This window comes from Struthio camelus, chromosome 1 (assembly GCF_040807025.1).
Source record: "Struthio camelus isolate bStrCam1 chromosome 1, bStrCam1.hap1, whole genome shotgun sequence".
NCBI classification, from domain to species: domain Eukaryota; kingdom Metazoa; phylum Chordata; class Aves; order Struthioniformes; family Struthionidae; genus Struthio; species Struthio camelus.
This window is the reverse complement of record NC_090942.1, coordinates 43,414,518-43,434,408: the sequence shown is the minus strand read 5'-3', so window position 1 is coordinate 43,434,408 and position 19,891 is coordinate 43,414,518. Positions and strand designations below refer to the sequence as shown.

The window sequence follows — 19,891 nt, the reverse complement described above, 5'->3', positions numbered from 1 at the left end:
CTTGCATAGAGTGCAGGCTGAGAGTGAGTGTAAGGAAAAGGTTTTATATTTTGCAGGCATAAAATCTTTTGCAAATGAAAAAATAATGCTGTTTGTGATCTAGCTGTAGAAATGGTGGGGATAGCAGTGCGAGTGTATAATCAAAGTGTGTTCTGAGTTTCTATAGGTCCATAGTATCCATCTATTGAGAAAGGAATCTGAAGGGGGCTTTTTGAAATGGTAACGTATACAGCTTGCTGCTGTGTATAAACCTGAGGTTGTAAGACAGGCAAACATGATCTGAAATGCAAGAAACTTGAAATGAATCCCAAAACATTACTGGAACTTCCTGATTTCTTAAGTGAATTTTTAAATGACCTTTGGTTTACCTTAGTGCTGTTATTTTATCGATAGCAAATACTGTATTAATTTTCTGAAATAGATTGACAAATAGGCATTTCTTTAGCTTTTCTAGGTACTAGAGAATTGAATCTTTTTTGGCTACACGTTCTCTGAAATACTTCATTTAGGGCCAAAGCTTTCAAATACTAATGAAGACAGAGATTACTTGCTTCCCATGTAATTATTAGGAAGTATTTATGATACTGAGCAAATATATTTTGATTGAATCTACCTACCTAGAACGTAAGCATTAAATTCTGAAGAGCTTAGACTCTAACATATCTCTTTATGTAGGCTGATACTGTCCTGATCTTACTGGGTTTATGTTCTTGTGTTAACTTTTTTTTGACAGATCAAACATTTTTCACTTTTTTTCAGGTGGGGGGAAAAAAAAACTGTTGTAATGACTAAAATCCTCGTGAGGACACGTGAGAAGTTGAACTTTTAGCAACAAAGTCAAGTGTGTTCAGCTTAGTGGACAGCAGCTAAAATAAGGACTTTAAAGCAGTGATTGCCACACTGCTTGGACCAGTGGATGAATTGGTAATTAGGCCCGGTGGTTCAGGAGAAACTAAGATGACAGTAGTGATACAGTATTGTCTAGTATGTAATACTGTCTCTGAGTTCAAATTACCAGGAACTTTTTACTTTAGAGTCCTCTAGCTATCATTTTGTTGATTGAAAATGTTATCGTAGTACGTTCAAGAACGTAGTAGGTACCTCATGGTATATAAGATTTGAAATAGTCTCAATATTTAAATTTATTCTTATTGTGTCTTGAATGTGTGGTATGATGATACTTAACAGAGGCACTTAAATTCTGGTCATTGAGGACGTGGTAATTAGCCATGTTAAATAGCTTGGCATAGTGGCATCAAACTTGTTGTGAAATGTAAATTCTCTTTGTATTTTAAGGAACTACTTGGATTGTTTTTTTTTTTGTATGGCTAGTGGATCCACGGATCCACAAAAAAGTTAGGCTGCATTTAGTATTAAAAGGAGCTGAGTGAAATGTAATTCTCTTTGTATTTTAAGAACTACTTGGATTGTTTTTTGTATGGCTAGTGGATCCACGGATCCACAAAAAAGTTAGGTTGCATTTAGTATTAAAAGGAGCCGAGTGAGTTGTAAGTATGCTATATCTGCAGTTACCTACTGGAAGTGACTAAACAGTTACCAAAAGGGTTCTAGGACCCTTCTTATTGCAGTTCACTTTCAGATTTTCTGATTAAAAATAATGCGTAAAACAAAAATAAATTACTAATTTTCGTTCTGTAATATTACTGCAGTCCTATGATATAAAATGCAACCCACTATTTTGCTGGTATTTCAGCTTGCACAAGTAGATTTCTTCTAAACCAGAATCAAATTCTTATGTATTTTTGTGCACTTTAGAGTGAGAACGCCAAAACGTTATATGGGAGATATGCTGCTCTTCATATTACAATATACGTTCTATCTTATTTCTCCAAGGTTATGCAGTTCATCTTAGTGTTTTTGGCATTGATGGCACTTGGCTGTAGATCTTGTAAATGAAATCTAATGCTGCTGTTCTTACATTTTTGTTTTGTTTTTTTCTCTAGGATTTGAAATCTAAGAGAATGGCAGACATTGACAAGTAAGTAAAATCTGTAGGTTAAGGAGGCTGTAACAGTCGTGCTGTGTGTCTTATTTTGTACTTCAAATAACTGTTCTCTAGATGCTTGAGAGAAAGGATCTGCTACAAGGTAGTGGTCTTGGCACTGTGGCAAGATGTGAGGTTTATAGCATTTGCACAGGGGAGAAGAGCGTGAATTGCTCATGCAAAATGGTTTTGGGATCCTCGATGTAAGTAAAACTAAAACTTGGATGAGGTACTGGTTAACTGTTAGGTACTTATGTTAGCTGGAATTCTGTGAGGGGAAGAGGGAAGGCAGTGCTACCTGTTACTGTAGTTTCTCTGTATGTAGTTTTTTCTACTCGGAACACTCATGTTTCATGGCATTCAAAGCACTGTTTAGGTGAGCCTATCCTTGGTTCTGTAGGCTTGCCCGTTTTATCGGGGAGGATTCATAGAGCAGAAGGGTGCAAAAGTCTTTTAAAAAGGAATCTTCAAAATTCTAGAAAGCTATTAGCTCTTCACACCGTTCTGAGCCTGTTGAAAGTGAAACAATCTGTAGTGACAAAATTTGCTTTGACTATTAAGATTTCTAGCTTGTAGATCAGAACTGATGCATCAGTTTGCCTGATCTCTAACTTGATCTCTAATGTGAGCTCCTTAAGCTATTTTAAGTCTCTTTAATTTTATGAAATTAACTTATTGATCCTGTTATTGAATAATCCTAATAGCAAGGAACAGGCTGAACTTGATCAACAGGATATGGAAGATGTTGAAGAAGTAGAAGAGGAAGAAACTGGTGAAGATGCCAACAGCAAAGGTAACCTTGAAAATAAGGCTTTTTAAACTGCTGCATACTTGCTTTCAAATTAACGTTAAAAGAATTTTACTGCTTAAACTCCCTGGAAGTGATAAAGCATAAATACTGATGCACTACTGTGCACTACTGATGTCCTAGTATGTTTAAATTCTGAAGCAAGGAAGAGTTTTTTCTCAGTTGGATGACTTCTTAAAATACTATTAGTTGTTTGCAGCCACTCATTCTAGTCAAGGTCAATACCTATTCAGGCAGGCAGTGTTAGCTGCCTGAAAGGATGTACAATTGAAAAAGAAAGACTTATTGTGGATGTGTTAACAGGTTCTTTCAAAAGTAACAGCAGTCAAAAGCTTTTAAAATGTGATGCCTTGGATAGGAAAATATTTTTTGTGTGTGTATATTCACGCACACAATTAAAAATATACATGTACTCACACACACATCACGTTATTGATCAGCTGCGCTGCTGCTGTGTAACTTGCTGCTGAGTAGTCTGATCCTGAACAAAGCAAAAATCATCCTTAGTGTTACAACTAGTAGAAATCAATATATCCTTCCTCCTTTCCCTTGCCAAAAAGCCTGAACATGTATCAGAGCACTTGTTTTATATCTGTGTGCTTACAAGTCCTGCTCATATGTTGTAGTTGAAGTTTGGGAGCACAGGTAGAATCTGAAGAGCAAGTAGCCAAAAGGAAAATCATTTTACGTGGAAGCTAATAATCTCCACAGGAAAGAGTTTGGGATTGCTGATAGTGTCACCTTAAGTGACTGCTTGAACAGAACAATGACACTGAAGAGAAGCTGAATAACTTTGCTCAAGATGATGTTAGAGGCTTCAATCTATCTGTTGGTGAAAGAGGTGTTACTTATACTGGATAGCAAAGTTTAATGGAATGCAGTGGTCAGGTGAAGAACAGTTTACAGTATTTAAATGGTAAGTACTCAAGTGTTCCAAAGAAACCTAGCCATGAGATAATGTGGATGTGCAATGAGATAATGTGGATGTGTGTTTTTTGGTAATTAATCTCGGCTATTGTGGCTGAGAACTTGAGGGCAAATGATACTGTGTGAATCTCTAAAGGCAAATTGGGTGATTATAGTTCACAGAAGCATGTTTCAGTACTAAAGTACTTGACAGAGTCTTCTGAGAGGATGTTGTCAAGCAGTTCCTTTGAGTTTGTAACTGTTGCTTATCTGATTTTCTGATATATTTTTTCCATGCAGAATTCTTCCTCCAAGTTCTACTGATTTGATCCTTTTTTCATTTAGGCAATTCCATTTTCAAAGGTCCTTCTGTGGACCCTGAAGAAATAAAGCACTCATGCTTTGAAGAAACTTTATTGATCTAAAGTTGTGTGTGTTGGGAAGGACTGAAAAGTTTCATTTAATTTGAAGGTGTCAGAATGCAATATAAAGATAGTATTTTACAAAGGATGCACAGTACTTGTTTGCACACCTGTTAAAGCTGAGTACAAGGGCAAGGAGGCAAAACAGCCTGATTAAAAACTGATCATGAATGCTTATTCTAAAATGAGAACTTGTAAAATTCATTTCTGCAGATTATTGAGGCACAGACTTTGAGCATAAGTAAAAGGGTTAATGTTAATGTGGGTAACGAGAACAGTTAGGAATATGTTTTAAAAACATATACAAATTTCTAGCCTCCCTTTGTAGTTTGAAACAGGTTTCTCCTTTGCACAAATTGCTTTCTAAAGAAGATATAGATGTGTGTATATATAGTACTGATACTCTAATCAATAATGTGTCAGACCGATTTGATCTAATGTGCTGTTCCTTTTTAAAAAATAAATTGTTAAGATTTTTTAAATTCCTTTCTCCTAGAATTTTTTTCCAGTAAAAATGAGGTAAACAGATATTTAAGGTAGTTACTAAATCCAGGTCTGAAACAGTTTTGTTTCCATGTGCTTGTCTAAAAGGGAAGGGAAGCCCCACCTTCATTCTGGACTCCCCTCCTAAAGTTAAGAGCACAAATTCTGGTACTTTGGATTTCCGTAATGAGTTCAAATTAGAAGAACGCAAGGCAAAAGTGATGCTTTTGGGGGCATCAGAGTAGGCCTACCCTTTTAACAAAAGCTCAACTTTCTGAATGCTTGCTATTTTAATTCAAATGCTTTTTCCCCTCCCTCCCCCCCCCCCCCCGCCCGCCCTTCCCTGCCCCCGCAATGATCAGGATAGGGCAGACTTGATCCACTTGATTCATGATTAGAAAATAGAGGGGGATTTAATATACTTCTGTCTGGCCTGTGTTTCTCCTTACATATGTATGGCAAACCTGTGGCCTTTTCCTAGTACTAAAATCACTTTTCTTGATTAGTCCAAAGCATTTTACATTTACAGAATCTTTTTTTTATTTAGCCCGGCAGTTGACTGTGCAGATGATGCAAAATCCTCAGATTCTTGCAGCCCTTCAGGAAAGACTTGATGGTCTGGTAGGAACATCTACAGGATATATAGAAAGGTACAATGTGTTCTAATTGGTATGAACAGAGCGGCATAAATAGAGTGACATAAATGCTTTTGCTTTCCTAAAAAATATTGTATCTAATACTAATAATCCTGAACTACTGTGCTGCCCAAATGGCAGAAAAACTAATGTAGTCAGTCTGTAGTGAATCTGGGAATTGAAGAGACCAGACTTAAATTTTTTTGCTTTTTTATTTGGGTTTTTTGAAGAAAAGAGCGCTAAAGTATTTACACTTGTAAATAGGCTGTTCCCTCCTATCACAAAATGACGTCCTTCTTTAAGATGTTTTCCTGCTATTTGCGATGTCTTTCAAAGCTTTGCCTTAATCATAAAATATCAGTTTAAGTATGGGCAAATACTTAGAGATCTAATGTCTCTAGTTCCATCGTTTTGTAGTTATGGTGTAACCAGAAAAGTTAATAAAATTAGGCATGTTTTTTGGTACTTCGCATGGACTCCTTCTGTATCAAGACTTGAAACAACAGTCTTAATTTGCTGTTTTTTCCACTCTCTCTGCATTAACAATAGAATTTTTGCCTCTTATGTAATTTGTTGTGTGTAAGCTTTTCACCAAAACCACAGGAGTTGTAGAGCATATAACTGTGTTCCCGTAATACTCTTATACCCCTATTGACTTGAGCTGGGGCAGGGACTGAGTGATAGGCTTAGCTGCGACTGCTGCTGTTACTACTACTACAGTTTTTCCCTGTTACTGTAGGTAGTAGCATGGAAGAAAAGCTTGTTTAGCTTCTGTAATAAATATTGGTACAAGAAAGGGCATGGAGTCGAATGGGTACCTAGTTTCCTCTTTCTCTCTGATGTGGATAACCATCTATATCGTTTATAATTAAGTTCTTTGAGTGAGGTTAAAGGGAAATGTCTCAAGCTCTGTCTAGTATAAAATAACTTGGACAAAATGTGACTGATATGGGTAACTGCTGCAGAGTGGAATTTTGTCCATCTGTTGGCAAGGGAAGGTGGAATTGGCAACAAACCTCTAAATGCATGCTAATCAGCATCACCTACTGCATTTGAGATCTGAGGGTTCTTTCTGTTATTCAAGGTCCTGTACACTATGGGTTTTTTATATCCAACATTTTTCTTCTGTTTTTCAACATATATTAATTAACCTTTATTAATCTTTCAGGTCCTTGATCTAAGAAGTGAAAAAAGCATATTATTGATTTACGTGGCATTCTTCTATGCAGCAGCTCCCTCTAAGATACTATACCATTTCTTCATCTGTTCAAGTACAATAGCACATCCTTTATTACAAAAATATTAGCACCTTTGTCACCGTATCAAACGCTTACCTAACTTGCAGTGGAAAACAGCTGGAAAAATGTGTGCAGCTTGTTGAGTCTGTACCTTCTCAACACGTGCATGCTGGTTTAACCATGCTTTACAGGTGTCTTATTCCATGTCTTCCCAAGCATTATTTTAAGCTTATTTATCTAGAGTCTAGACACTGAGATGGCACAGAAGTTGGCAGGAGTCTGAAGTCTTAAAAGCCTGTTATGTGGGCTGTTAAGGAACTAAGCTAACCATAAGCTGCTCAGAAACTAAACAGGTTCTAGGAAAACATCTGAGCGGGCTTAAAATCTGCTAGTTGTTTGGCAGCTATCTAATAACTTACCTCTTCACCTGTGCCTGACTGAAATTCCCTCAGGTGCTTGGTGGAGGTTGTATTGTTGTGTGATCTTAACAGTCATTATTGGCTTGTGTTCAGAGCAACAAGTTGCACTTTGTTCTTATGCATTCCTGTTAGACTTCTTGGTCTGCTTTCCCCTTTTAGATTTACTTAGTAGTAGCTCTCTCTTTCATTAAACTACTTTTCCTTTTAAAGTACAGAGTTTATAAAGGTAGATGTGCAAATGATAAAATTTGAACTAGTTGGTATGGACCCTCTAGAGACGGCTACATTTCATGAATCTGTTACCTGTCATATATTCTGCAATAAAGGGGCTAACCTCTGTTACTCTGGCAAACTAGAACTGGATACACTGCATGTATGGCACTACCATCTTAAAAATTTCGTGATTGTTTTTATATGCAGTTGCTAGGACTGGTACTCTTAGTCTAAATATATGCATGTGGCATCAGTTGGATGATTATTATATTGCTTGCCTATGTGGTCTTATTCCTCCCCCTGAAAAACCACTTTTTTGCTGAGCCAACTGAACGTGATACTTAAGTTGCTGTTTGTTCTGGGTTGTTCTCAAAGCTAGAATTGCAGAAAAGGGTTAACATGACTAGGCGCTGGGAGAATGTGAGAGTAATGAGAAAGTTACCCTCCTTTTATGAGCATTCATGACTAAACTTAAGCTTTTTTGGTAGTACATGCAGCATATGCCTTTCTGATTTGGGCAAAAGTACAAGGTAGATGTTGATTTATTGTTAATCTGTGCATTGTCTTGGTAACTGGAGACAGGATATTAATGTTAAGCATAAGCCTGCTAAGCAGAGTAATTCTGCATTTTTAAAGTAAACAAATATGTTGGAACATGTGCATATCATACTTAGTGGGGGTATGATAGCTTTAGTAATTAATAGTAACTTTCAGTGTTTAAGTTAACACATTCTTGTTGGTTACTTCCACTAACCTGAAGGTGGCCCTAACAACAAAAAGCAATTGTTTAGTAGTGTCCTAATAACATAGCCCAACTGCTTAAATAAAACAAATATGGGACATTGGCACAGTAGTCTTCTATAGCCATGTGCTGGTGATTGGCTCACCTAATGGGAAATGGAGGCTGCCCAGAATCTACCCCATAAATCTCATTAAAAGTCTTGATGTAGGTGCTTTCTGTCCTGACAGTAAGTTTACATTAATGTAGTTTTCTACAAGTGAAACTTAAAGTTACAGCTGACAAGTATTTATAGTGAAGATTGCTTTAATACTTTCCTGGTGCATATGTGTAATAAAGTGGCTCATATAGTAAAGCAGCTCTTGCTCACTTTGGGAATCATAAATAATATGTTAAAGATGGTAGTACCAGCTTCTTTCCTGACTTAATCTTCAAAAAAATTTTTTTATTGACTTCCTTAATGGAGTAATAACTCAATTGTCTTGAGCTTTCTTCCATAAAACCAAGCCAATTAGTGAGTAGTCTGTTCTTAATTATCCTCAGCTGTATGAATGTCTTGTTGTATAAGTTTGAAGCTTGAACCAGGTATTTGGAACACTATGGCTCTAACTCAGGTTAAAATCTCAGTTTAGGAGCCTGTGCTAACAGTTTGAATCAGTGTGGTATAGTGGATCATAGTTCTGAATTGTTCAGCTTTCTAAGGCTTAAAATAGGGTGTACAATCTGTTTTGATGTAACTTTATTATAGAGGGTGATGGTTAAGGAAGGAAGGGTCAGCATGTACTTAGAGTGCAGTGTTTGTAACGGTTCTGTCACTGAATTTTTCAGCTTGCCTAAAGTTGTTAAAAGACGTGTGAATGCTCTCAAGAATCTTCAGGTTCAATGTGCACAGATAGAAGCAAAATTCTATGAGGAGGTTCATGAGCTGGAAAGAAAGTATGCTGCTCTCTATCAGCCCTTATTTGACAAGGTATTTTAATGCTAATCTGATTTGTACTTAAAAGCTTTAGCTTAGATGAAATTCTGAAACACAAGGGAATATGAATTGAAAGCTTATGCATGTCCTGAATTACTTTGGTTTCATATGTGCCCATTCAGCTGCATTGACACCAATTCACCATCCATGTAAATATCAACTAAGATTAAGGGGGAGAGAGGTTCAGCCCGTTCCTCAGTATACTGGGATTCATTCTATCAATTAAACATGCCTGAAGATGCAGTAAGCTTTCTGCAAGTTTGGTGCTTATTTTAGAGTGTGTTGGAAAAATTGTAACTGCTGAGTCTCCAAGGCCAGAATAAAAAGTTTTAATACGTACTTAATACAATAATTGTGTGAATTTAGGATTAGGAATTATTGGATAGGGCATTGGTCATTGCAGTGACCAGGAAATGTGAAAGAATTTATGTTAACCTTCCAGCGAAGTGAAATCATCAATGCAATTTATGAACCTACAGAGGAAGAATGTGAATGGAAAGCAGATGTTGAAGAAGAGATTTCAGTGAGTATCATAATCAGTTCACATCAATATCTCAGACCTTAGCATAGACCGAGATTCAATACAGTAAGTAAAGTTAAAATATTAAAATGGAGGCTTCATAATTTTTAATTTTTTCCTTAAAGCATGTGCATGAAACTTAATCCATATGAGTATCAACAAAAAACTGTTAACCAAACCTTGTGGGGCACTCTCTTAAAATCTAGAAAAACTAACATTTTTATTCTATCAAGGAGGAAATGAAAGAGAAAGCCAAGCTTGAAGAGGAAAAAAAAGATGAAGAAAAAGAAGACCCTAAAGGAATTCCTGAATTTTGGCTGACAGTATTTAAGAACGTTGACTTGCTCAGTGATATGGTTCAGGTAGGTGGTGACCTAGGCTTGGGTGAGGTTGCTTTAGAACCTAATCCAAGCACGTTTTCCAAGGAAAACCGTTCCAAGAATAGGAACGGTACGTTACTTGACGTGTCTGTTGGCGAGTGAAAATGAAATGAATGTTCAGATGTAATCTCTGACTGTTTTCATCTGAGAGCACCCTGGAATGCTTTCTTACTACGTTATTTGTTGAACTTGTCATTTTACCTTACAATATACCTTTTGTGTATGTAAGAATCTGTATATGAAAGTATGTCGGATATAGCTAAAAATTATTTCACGTTTACGTAAGATTTAGGCTTTACTACAGTGGAAATTCTATGTGGATCCTATTGTTGCCATCTGCTGGTCATGTTCATGAAAATGTTTCAGTGCTGTAACAAGGCCTTGTCAAATGTAAAACTTATTCTATGTGTAGCTTTTCATCTCTTCAAGAACTTAAATCTGTGTACAGTGGAAATTGAATAAAATCTTTTATTTACAGGAACATGATGAACCTATCCTGAAACACTTAAAAGATATAAAGGTGAAGTTTTCAGAAGTTGGACAGCCAATGGTTAGTTTTAACCTATTAAACAAGCTTGGCACTGCATGATCCTGAGACTTTTATTTGGGTATCTGTACTGGAGTCTGTGATAAGCAGGTGTCTTTTGGCAGTCTTGAGAAATATGCAGCTTCTTGTCTCCTGACAAATAGTGCAGGACTAGTACTTGTCTTAGAGTCCTCTACGAATGGGTTTATGTTTAATTTAACCTTCAAATTCCAATGAGTGAAGAATTTGGCCTTAATGTCTGCTGACTAAGTTTCACCTTTAAATTTGGACACTTCCGGGCATTTTGGTATGGTTATTATAATTGGGGTACATTCATTGCCAGAAAGAAAATAGCTTGCAAAGTTTTAGTATTTTAGATTTATAAATTATTTCTGTACTGCAGCAGCAGGAAAGCCGTTCATCAGGAGATCTTATGTCATTATTGCAAGCAGTGTATTGAAGTAATAAGCTTAAGGTCAACATAATAAAAAACATTTTAAGATTTATTGTACAAATTGGGCAGCAAATTATAGAATGAATCATGTGTGTACACCTTTTCATTACTGATAGAGATGAGTATATTCTATTGCATCTGTTTTTTGGATTTGGGTCTTTTTAAGTATGTGGATGTTAAGTGTGTATTGCTAAATTGCCAAAGATTCTCTTTGTTTTTAAGAGTTTCACATTAGAATTTCACTTTGAACCAAATGACTACTTCACAAATGAGGTGTTGACAAAGACATATAGAATGAGGTCAGAGCCAGATGATTCTGATCCCTTCTCCTTTGATGGACCGGAAATCATGGGTTGTACAGGGTAAGTGTTAGTTTAAAAAACCAAACCAAACCAAAAAAAGCTTAATAATGACATAGTGTTTTCTTTCGGTGCTTCCTGAACATTAGCATCATCAGAGTACAGACTTGTCTATCATTTTGTGAGGGTGCTGGAAAAGATACTGATTACTGATTTTCAGTAACTTAGCTTTTTAAAAAACTTCAGTCTTGTAACTTCATATTAGTTTGAAAGATTTGGGACTCTTCCCCTTTGTCTCCATGTAGTATTGTGGTCAGAATTACTTTTAGATTGGGCAAGAAAGACTTCTGCAATAGCTATGAAGCTAAACTGGAAGTTGGATAGCCTGTCTTTCTGTAGGCCTTGATGGCTTTTTTCTAATTTTTGGTCACTGTTTGAATCCTTCTGTATTTCTGACGCATGCAACACTTTGGGCAGTCGATTCCTGTTTTACTTTTGTATCGCAGCGGTCCAGTTTGTTTCAAAATAGTTGAATGTTAGCTCATTGCCTTTCAATTAATCTGAGAAATAGTGAATACCTGTCTCCTATCTACTCCAGGTTTCTCAAGATTTTAAACATCTGTCACATTTCCTTCTCAGTGATGTTTTCCATTCTGAATCAGCTGTTATTCCTCAAATTATATAATTGTTATCTATGCATGTCCCTTTCCTTGTGAAGAGAAAGGAGAGAAAACAGTTCTACATAATCAGCCTGTGGGTACACCAGGGTTTTACATGTCATGATTTGTTCTGTTCCTTTCATGTTAATGTGGTCTTTTTTAACTTTCTGGCTGCTCTTGAGCAGATGGTTTCTGTGAAACCAACCAGAATGATGCCAAGATCTATTTTGAGTGGTAGTAACTAATTTAGAGCCTATCACTGTGTAGTCAGGGTGGTTCTTTCTCATGTATTACTATGCACTTACTGATCCTAACTTTCACTTGTATCTTAATTAAGACAGCCTTTTCTTACCCAAAACAATGTACCTAGTTCGTTTGAGTCTTTAGGAACGTGATCGAGAGACTTCTGCAAATACAAGCGATCTTACTGATTGGAATACTGTTTACGTGCCTCTAGAGTTTTTTGAATATCAAACGAGTCTGGGGCATGATTTTCCTCCACAGTATAGAGACAAAAATCTACACTTGTTTGATACATTATTTGAAGGGCTTACTGCTTTACAGTGATGGGTATTGTCAATTGTAGCGTATTACTAACATGACCAAATATGACAATACTTTATAAAGGAAAACTGTGATAAAATGGGACTGTAGTTATCTTTGAAGTTACTACAGTCTTAAAGTGAAATATGTGTAGGTAGCACTGAAAATGGTGTGACACCATTCTTTGATATGAAGCTAGGTAGAACATGATAGCAGCTTAACATTAGTATTTCAGAGGGAGAGTGGGAAAGGAAACTTCTGCATGAAAAAATTTCATTAATTACCCTACTACTGTCATTCTCAAAGTATAAACTAATGACAACATAGCAGTGGTTAGATAATATATTTTAATGTTTTATATTCAATGTATCCCTTACAGTTGTGATAGTAAGTTTTAACAGGTGGAATCGTATTAACCAATAGCTGTCTGTCTTTTTTTCTCCTTCTCCAGTTGCCAAATAGACTGGAAAAAAGGAAAGAATGTTACTTTAAAAACCATTAAGAAGAAGCAGAAACACAAGGGTCGTGGCACGGTTAGAACAGTGACAAAAACTGTTTCCAATGACTCTTTCTTCAACTTCTTTAGTCCCCCTGAGGGTAAATAGAGTTTACATCAGTTTATGTAAATTGATTTGAAGTGTGATATGTATTTTACTGACTTGTTTTTTCTTTCTTACAGTTCCTGAAAGTGGAGACTTGGTAAGTTGACTTAAAAGTAAAGGGGAGATGACCTGTAGAAGAATGCATGCCTTTGTTCAAAGTGTTTATATTTGTATTTAGGAATTTGTTAGACGGCTTCAGCTTTAACTATTTCTGTGTTAACTGCTAATATTTATATGGAAAATAGTGTATATTTGACTTTTTCCCCTTATTAGAAGGATTTTTTTTGTTGAGTTGGATAGTGGAGTTCAGTTTAGTAAACTTATCCTTCCTGGAAGTTAGCATGTGAATTGTTTAACTGTTGAACAAATACAGTGATCTTTGTTATTAGGCTTCATTTTAATATGTGGTGTTTTTTGGTCTTTAATTGCTGCATGTATGTAAGCTGCGTTTTATGCTGTTAAATATTTTCCCAGCTATTAAAACTCTTGGAGAAAGTGGTAGAATAGGCATAGAGTCTCACTCCTGTCTTCAGTGTCCTCAGTCTTGCTGGTAGAAAACTCTGTGGCAATAAGCTGTGTGTGTGTGTTTGTTTTTTGGTAAGGAGAAAAACTACAGAAAACACTTAACAGTGTCGTTTAAACAAGTTATTCCTCTTGTGTGAGGAGACTGACTAGAGCCTCTAGAACCATGCTGTTAGAACTCCCAATTGGTTAGACCTCTGATATTCATGTAAGGTACCAAAGGTTGTGTGTTCATAATGTTTAAAAATTCAAGCCTTTCGACTTGAAGATCACCCCTCAGGTGGGAGTTAGCAGAGAACTTATTATATTTAAAAAAAAAAAAAGGAATGAAGTGAAAACCTGGGATTAGAACAGAGATGATGTGAAAGTGCTTCACAATAGATTGATTAATGGGAATCGCAGAGGTGATGCACTATAGGAGTGAAAAGTAGTTAGTAAAATGTTTGTTTAAAAAGGGTCATTTGTGAAGTGTTTGCTTCTTAACAATATAATAAACCCTATATGTGAACGGAAGATCTGCAGGAGATAGAAGAGGTATTTATATGGAACTATTTCTCTGCTTGAAACAAAAGTAAGTTGGGGGCAGTGGAAGAATAAAACTTAGACTCCAGAACTTTGTATAATTAGGCTTACCAGAGAAACAAACCCTGACCACTGCATAACGAGTAAGCTATTTGGAAGTATAAAACTTGATCCCACAGTTTTAATTCTATAAAACAAGCCCCAAACAATAAAACTCAGTGCACTGGATTTGTGTATATCTGGCCATATCAAAGTCTGAACGGCTTGTTTATGTCCAAAATAGTTATCCGCTTGTAGTTTAGGAAGTAATGTTGTTTTATGCAGGATGATGATTCTGAGGCCATCCTTGCTGCAGACTTTGAAATAGGTCACTTCTTACGCGAACGTATAGTCCCCCGATCAGTGTTGTACTTCACAGGAGAAGCTATTGAAGATGATGATGATGATGTAAGTAACGTTCTTTCAAAGTGCAAAAAACTTTTGAATATTGGTGTTTGAAGAATTTTGTGTAACTTCTGATTTTTATAATGTTAGTATCCTTAGAATGGAACATACGAACATTAGTAATCTCAACTGAGCTTCCTAGAGGATTAAATAGGAAGCAGCACACAGTTAATAGCTGTTTGAAGTAGCGACTTTGAGCCAAAGGTGTTACACAAGATGAACACTCAGCTAAATATTTTTAGAATATGTCTGAGTAGGAGTTTGTGCATAAGACATGAATGAGGACAGGTAACAGTTGAGCTGATTTGCCTAAGATAAGTCCAGCCTTGAGCTGAATTTTTAGGATGTAGAATGGTGAAGTTTAGTCCCCAGCTTTGAGACAGGGGGAAGGACAGCAAGTGATTGAAAGACTACGTTATGCTTTGAGACACCCTACTGGACAAAAGTGTTGTCACCACCTAATAAGCTCTTTCAGCGTTGTACATAAGGAACTTTTAAGGTATGAAGCTTTCTCTGCCAAAGTGTTACACTTAAGGGATTGAACGTTTTTCATGCTAATGCACAGAGCGTGTTTAAATCTGTCAGATCTATATACTTTGAAAGTACAGTAAAATATGGATGGTCCCTACTGTCAACTTCAGTCATCCAAAATAAATTGATGTCAAAAATGAGTGCATTTATAACACTATCAAAATCATTTTTTTCTTTCCTAGTATGATGAAGAAGGAGAGGAGGCAGATGATGAGGTGAGCTGAAAAATGGGCTTGATTACGTAGCTTCCCTTCTGTAGTATGTTGTCCAGACCAAGAATTCCTTCAATTTTTGAATCCTCTGGACACTTGGGTTAAGCTTTACTTCTTGACTGTAAGACCAGTGAATATCTCAAAAACAAAATAAAAAACCCCAAGGTATCTTATAAATTAAGGTGCAGCTGATGGCAGAAGATGTATTTTGTCGGGGGACAAACTAATACAATATGCATAACTTGAAGTGGTAATTAATGTATTTAAGAGTAGAATTTTAATATTGAAAGTGTTCTTGAAAATGGCTCTGGAAGCAGATGTGGATAAACTAAAATGTAAATAAGTGCTTTCTCTTAGGAGGGGGAAGAAGAAGCAGATGAAGAAAATGATCCGGATTATGACCCAAAAGTAAGCAGTTATGAAGGATTTAAGTAGTGTATACACTCTTAAATATTCATGTGGGCTAAATCTTGATTTTTTTTGTCATTTAAATATTTAAAACGTAGTGTCTACAGGGTGAGTGTGCTTTGGCTAAGGCTGTTTCAGTCCTGCTTCTGACTGTCTAAGACTAGCAAGGCAACTTTGTTGAAGCTCTTCTAGTAAGAAACATTTTATTGCAGTAATTTTTGGCTTTAAGCAGTGGAATTAGCCAACCTTGTTTTTCTATAAATTTGTCTTGCAACAAGCTGCTGCTTTTAATTTGATGGTAGGAGTGTTCTGTAGTGCTTGAAGGACATAGAGAACTGTTCCAGTAATCCATGTTCGGTTTGGGAACTTGTCCCAAGCTAAATACTGACTCTTCTACTACACTGAGGAAGTCTGTGCTGAACTGATGCCTTTTTCAGAGGAGATAATGGCAAGCCTGGTACTTCTTGAGGTAGCAGAAGTCAAGGTTCAGGAATGTAGCTGCAGCCAAGAGCAACTGGCCACCTAGCTTTGTATTTCATGGGCTGGGCAAATTGGCTAATCGGCTTTAGTTTGTTGGAAAAGTGATTGAGCCACTGAATTTATAGCTTTTTCACTAGGGAAAGGTATGTCTGACCACTTAATGCTGTGGAGTGAAAGCTGTAGCCATGACAATGAAGATGGGAGGTCTTAGACCAAGTGTGAACTGAAAATGTCTCCTGGCAAACGTGCTTGTTAGCTCAAATGAGGAGACAGTATATTTGTCAGGAGGAATGGTATGAGCTACAATCAAAGTACTATTGAAAGAGTTACACAATCCTAGGATTGTATCTGGAAAGATGTAGGATGCGAAAGTATTAATTGAAACGTACAACCTATTGGTGACACTTCATCTGGTATAGTGTGTCCAAATTGGTTCCTATTGTTCAAGAAAGTCTTTTAGAATCAAAATGAAACAGCTGCTAGGTGGGCTTCTTATTTCTGGCATTTCAGCAATTCACCTTAAAAAAAGGAGTCAAGGTTAGTTTTTTTTTCTAGGCTTAACAGAACCGTAAAAGGGCAAGATATAGTGCTCTCAGTATCGGAGAACTGCCGAAGGACTAGAGAGAGACATGAATGGTACCATAGTGTGTTGACATAGAATAAAAGGTTGTAAGCTGGTCACAGGCTGAAAGCTAGGTGCAAGTTTATTAAAGCACTGAGGTCCTAGAATAGCTTTCCAGACAAGGTAGTGGAGTAAAACTAGATGAAGATCAAGTTTAGGAATGAAAACTTGCAACTGAACTATAACCCTGGAAAGCCTTTTCCTTAGATTTCCTGCTTACTGTAAGATGCTGTCTGTCTCAATATAGCAGAGAAGAAATCTTCCACTTTGAGAAATTCCAGCTACTAGAAAATTCCCAGGATGTGTCCAGAGTGATAACAAAGTACCAGGATTTGATGTTTCATTGTACAGCTATACAGTGGGTTCTAGAGTAAGGCCATGCCCTTGTTACCAACCCAGGGAAGTTTCTTTTGGTTCAAATTGTGCAGAAGACCTGGATGCTTCTTCAGAGCCAAGCTATTCTTGTTGTTTTACGTAACTCTCCTTCTAGTTTTGGTGACTTTGAAAGCATGCCACCACACTTCCTTCTGGATCAGTTTTGTTCTGGGTCATATACACCCATGCATTAACAAAAGTGAAATAAATGCAGTGTGGATGCTACCACATCCAGAGACAGCTGTATTACTAAAACAGGGTGATTGATTTAAGAGAGGAGATGCAAGAAGAACTTGAATACTGGAAGCTGAGAAAGTATGTTTAACAATTTTAATAGCTGTTTTAAAAACTAGTATCTGTACACTGATTTTTCTTTTTCCTTAACAGAAGGATCAAAACCCAGCAGAATGCAAGCAGCAGTGAAGCAGTGTGTATGTGGCCTTGAGGATTACCTGCACTGTAATAGCCTAAACACAACTATTAGTTACTTACAGCCTTATGTTTTGTATCTTGGTAGAATTAAGTAACCAATTTGTTAAAAATGAAATCAAACAAATAAGAACCAGTTTAAAATGTAGGTTCAATCTACCTAGCATTTTAACAGTATAATTTTCTGCCAATATGTAGAATGCAGTAAGTCCCCTAAAGCATGAATGTTAATTCATTGCTACATAGTTTGGTTCTTGTGAAGTCTTTGTCACGTAGCTATTAGACTGCAGCTGTGAAGAATATCAGAACTGTTAACTGAGACCAATATTTGTTTAGAGAAAAATCCTCTCCTGAAGAACCAACCAAAGTATTTTCAGCCCAGTAGTCTGAACGGGTTTAAGTCTGCTTGCACTAGCTGTGCCTTCATTACTTTGTTATAGAAATGGCAGTGACTTGTACTAACTAGGAGATGATGCATTTTGAATTTGACTACTTGAGAAGACTAGTATAATTTGTTTAATTTCCAATGAGACCACATTAAACATTCATAACTGTCAGCTTGTTTATGCTATGGGTTTTGTATTTTATGTGACATAGTGATCTACAAAAGAAACCTAGTCATCATATTAAGGTTATTGTTTACCACTGGGGTGTGAATAAAACCTAGTATTTTCAGAAGCTAGTCTTGTTTTATTATGATGTGTTTATCTGCTTGTGTAAACTGTTAAGGCATATCTTTCATGCTGCAGTTCACTTTTTACTAGAAACAAAAATCATCAACAGTTACTGAAAAGTAAATTATATAGCATTTTAAAAACAAACAATTTAATTATCCGGAAAGTTTGATCCGTGCTTTCCTTTTGCAACATGATAGTTGTGAGCCTAAGCTACATGTTTTAGTGGTTAGTCAACACTGCCGTTTTGAGAAGACAAATTTTTTGAAGGGGGCCTAGATCTGATAAAGGACTTTGGTGTTGCCATGCCTGACTAAGGCATCTGGTTATTAGTATGGAATCTGGAGGCAAGAGAGGTGCCTTGGATTTCCAGTGTGTGAGTGGTCAGAGCTAGGATGGCCAGAACAAGACCTGCTCCCCAGCCTGAGGGAGGGCTGGGACACTTAGTTGCGTTCTGGTTTGTTTTTTCACTGTATCAAGGATCGAAAGAGGAAGAGCCAAAACCCGGGGAATTCCTTCCTCCTCCCCAAATGTTCTGTTTGCTAAGCTACGCTTGCATGGTGTGGTTCATCAAAACTTTTTTTGTTTTGGGTGTTCATTGTCAGCTTAAAAATAAGGGCTTAGAAGGTCTTTCTCCTACTAACCTTGCCTCTAGCTTAGCAGTGAAGGTGCTTTTTTGTTGAGATGTGGATGTGAATGCACTCAGCTTGAGGAAACTGAACTGATGTCTTCTGTTCAAGTCTTCCATAGTCAATTGACTACTACTGTACTATGTGCGGCCTTATCCTTCACATAATTTGTAGAAGCACTGATTTTTAAATAAGCACCCAATTAACTTTTTGAGGGATGGGAAGACCCTCATGGGGTAGCAAAGCAGCATCCAGCTAGCCGTGGATCTGTTCCTGCAGTAGTTACTCTTTTCCTTGCCCCGATGTACTATCAAGTATAGCCATAAAGGGTTAAAGTATTAAAAAGAGCAGGGCAAGGGGGAGGCAAGGGCCACAGGAGGATGGTGCTGGGGAAGTCTCCAACATGTCTCTTGCTTGGAGGGCAGATAATACAGAATGAAGCTTATCCTAAACCCTGTTCCTGAATTCTCAGTCCTGAGAGGAAGGTCTACTGTGCTCTGACTAAACTTTTTTTTTTAATTCCTCAGAGGCTTGAATGCCACACTACTTAATTTTAGAATTCTTGTCAGATCCCATCTGTCTCCTCTCTAGATAGCTATGGATTTGGGAGAAGGAGCTCTCGTTATCCATAGCTGTACCTAACAATACTATTAAAGCTGTGCTCTGTGGTGTTTTTTAGGTAACCTATAGATCACAGCATAGAAAAATAAACCAATAAAAGGTTAACATCGCTATTGCTTGATAGCTGTGTGTTAAAGTGGATGTGACTGTATTCTTGTGATGACATTAATCCTGACAGAATATGCTTAGCCTTTGAGATGCTGTCCCTGTCAGGTGTTTGTGTCACTTGGTCTCTTCTCTGAACACTTCCCAGGATTAGGTTTGAACCAAGCACTGATTGTTTAAACTTGAACTTCAGGGCATGCAGAAACCAAGCTCATGTTATGGGCTTGAGCAATCACTAACATGGGGCTTTTGAGGTCATACCTTTGGACATGAGAAGTATCCAAAGTCCTTACTTAGATCTAGCTCATTCTTGCTAACAAAAGAGAGAGCACTGCCAAAAGTCATCCAAGGAATTTCAGAAGTTGTTGTTCCTGTCATATGAAATGTGGCTTGTGCTTAAATTGCTTTCTCATCTAATACCTTCCTACCATTCAATGTAATAGTATTTGAAGAGGGGAATTGATAGATGTCAGAGCTCACCTGCAGCCTG

The 19,891-nt window shown here is 37.0% G+C and overlaps 1 protein-coding gene across 3 annotated transcripts in view; it reads left to right on the top strand.

Moving 5' to 3' along the window:
* Positions 1 to 18,050, top strand: part of NAP1L1 (nucleosome assembly protein 1 like 1) — a 32,128-nt gene extending 14,078 nt beyond the window's left edge. For 2 of the 3 annotated variants that reach the window (XM_068935973.1, XM_068935981.1), the window contains 14 exons: positions 1,965 to 1,999; positions 2,710 to 2,798; positions 5,172 to 5,274; positions 8,697 to 8,838; positions 9,287 to 9,367; positions 9,601 to 9,726; positions 10,223 to 10,294; positions 10,947 to 11,086; positions 12,677 to 12,822; positions 12,905 to 12,924; positions 14,196 to 14,318; positions 15,029 to 15,061; positions 15,416 to 15,466; positions 17,331 to 18,050. In XM_068935973.1, the coding sequence (XP_068792074.1) occupies positions 1,983 to 1,999; positions 2,710 to 2,798; positions 5,172 to 5,274; positions 8,697 to 8,838; positions 9,287 to 9,367; positions 9,601 to 9,726; positions 10,223 to 10,294; positions 10,947 to 11,086; positions 12,677 to 12,822; positions 12,905 to 12,924; positions 14,196 to 14,318; positions 15,029 to 15,061; positions 15,416 to 15,466; positions 17,331 to 17,366 (1,179 nt within the window). In that variant the 5' untranslated portion in view covers positions 1,965 to 1,982 and the 3' untranslated portion in view covers positions 17,367 to 18,050. Of the gene's footprint in view, positions 1 to 1,964; positions 2,000 to 2,709; positions 2,799 to 5,171; positions 5,275 to 8,696; positions 8,839 to 9,286; positions 9,368 to 9,597; positions 9,727 to 10,222; positions 10,295 to 10,946; positions 11,087 to 12,676; positions 12,823 to 12,904; positions 12,925 to 14,195; positions 14,319 to 15,028; positions 15,062 to 15,415; positions 15,467 to 17,330 lie in introns of all 3 variants that reach the window. The other variant, XM_068935964.1, reaches the window with a different exon arrangement.
* The last annotated feature ends 1,841 nt before the right edge of the window (positions 18,051 to 19,891 follow it).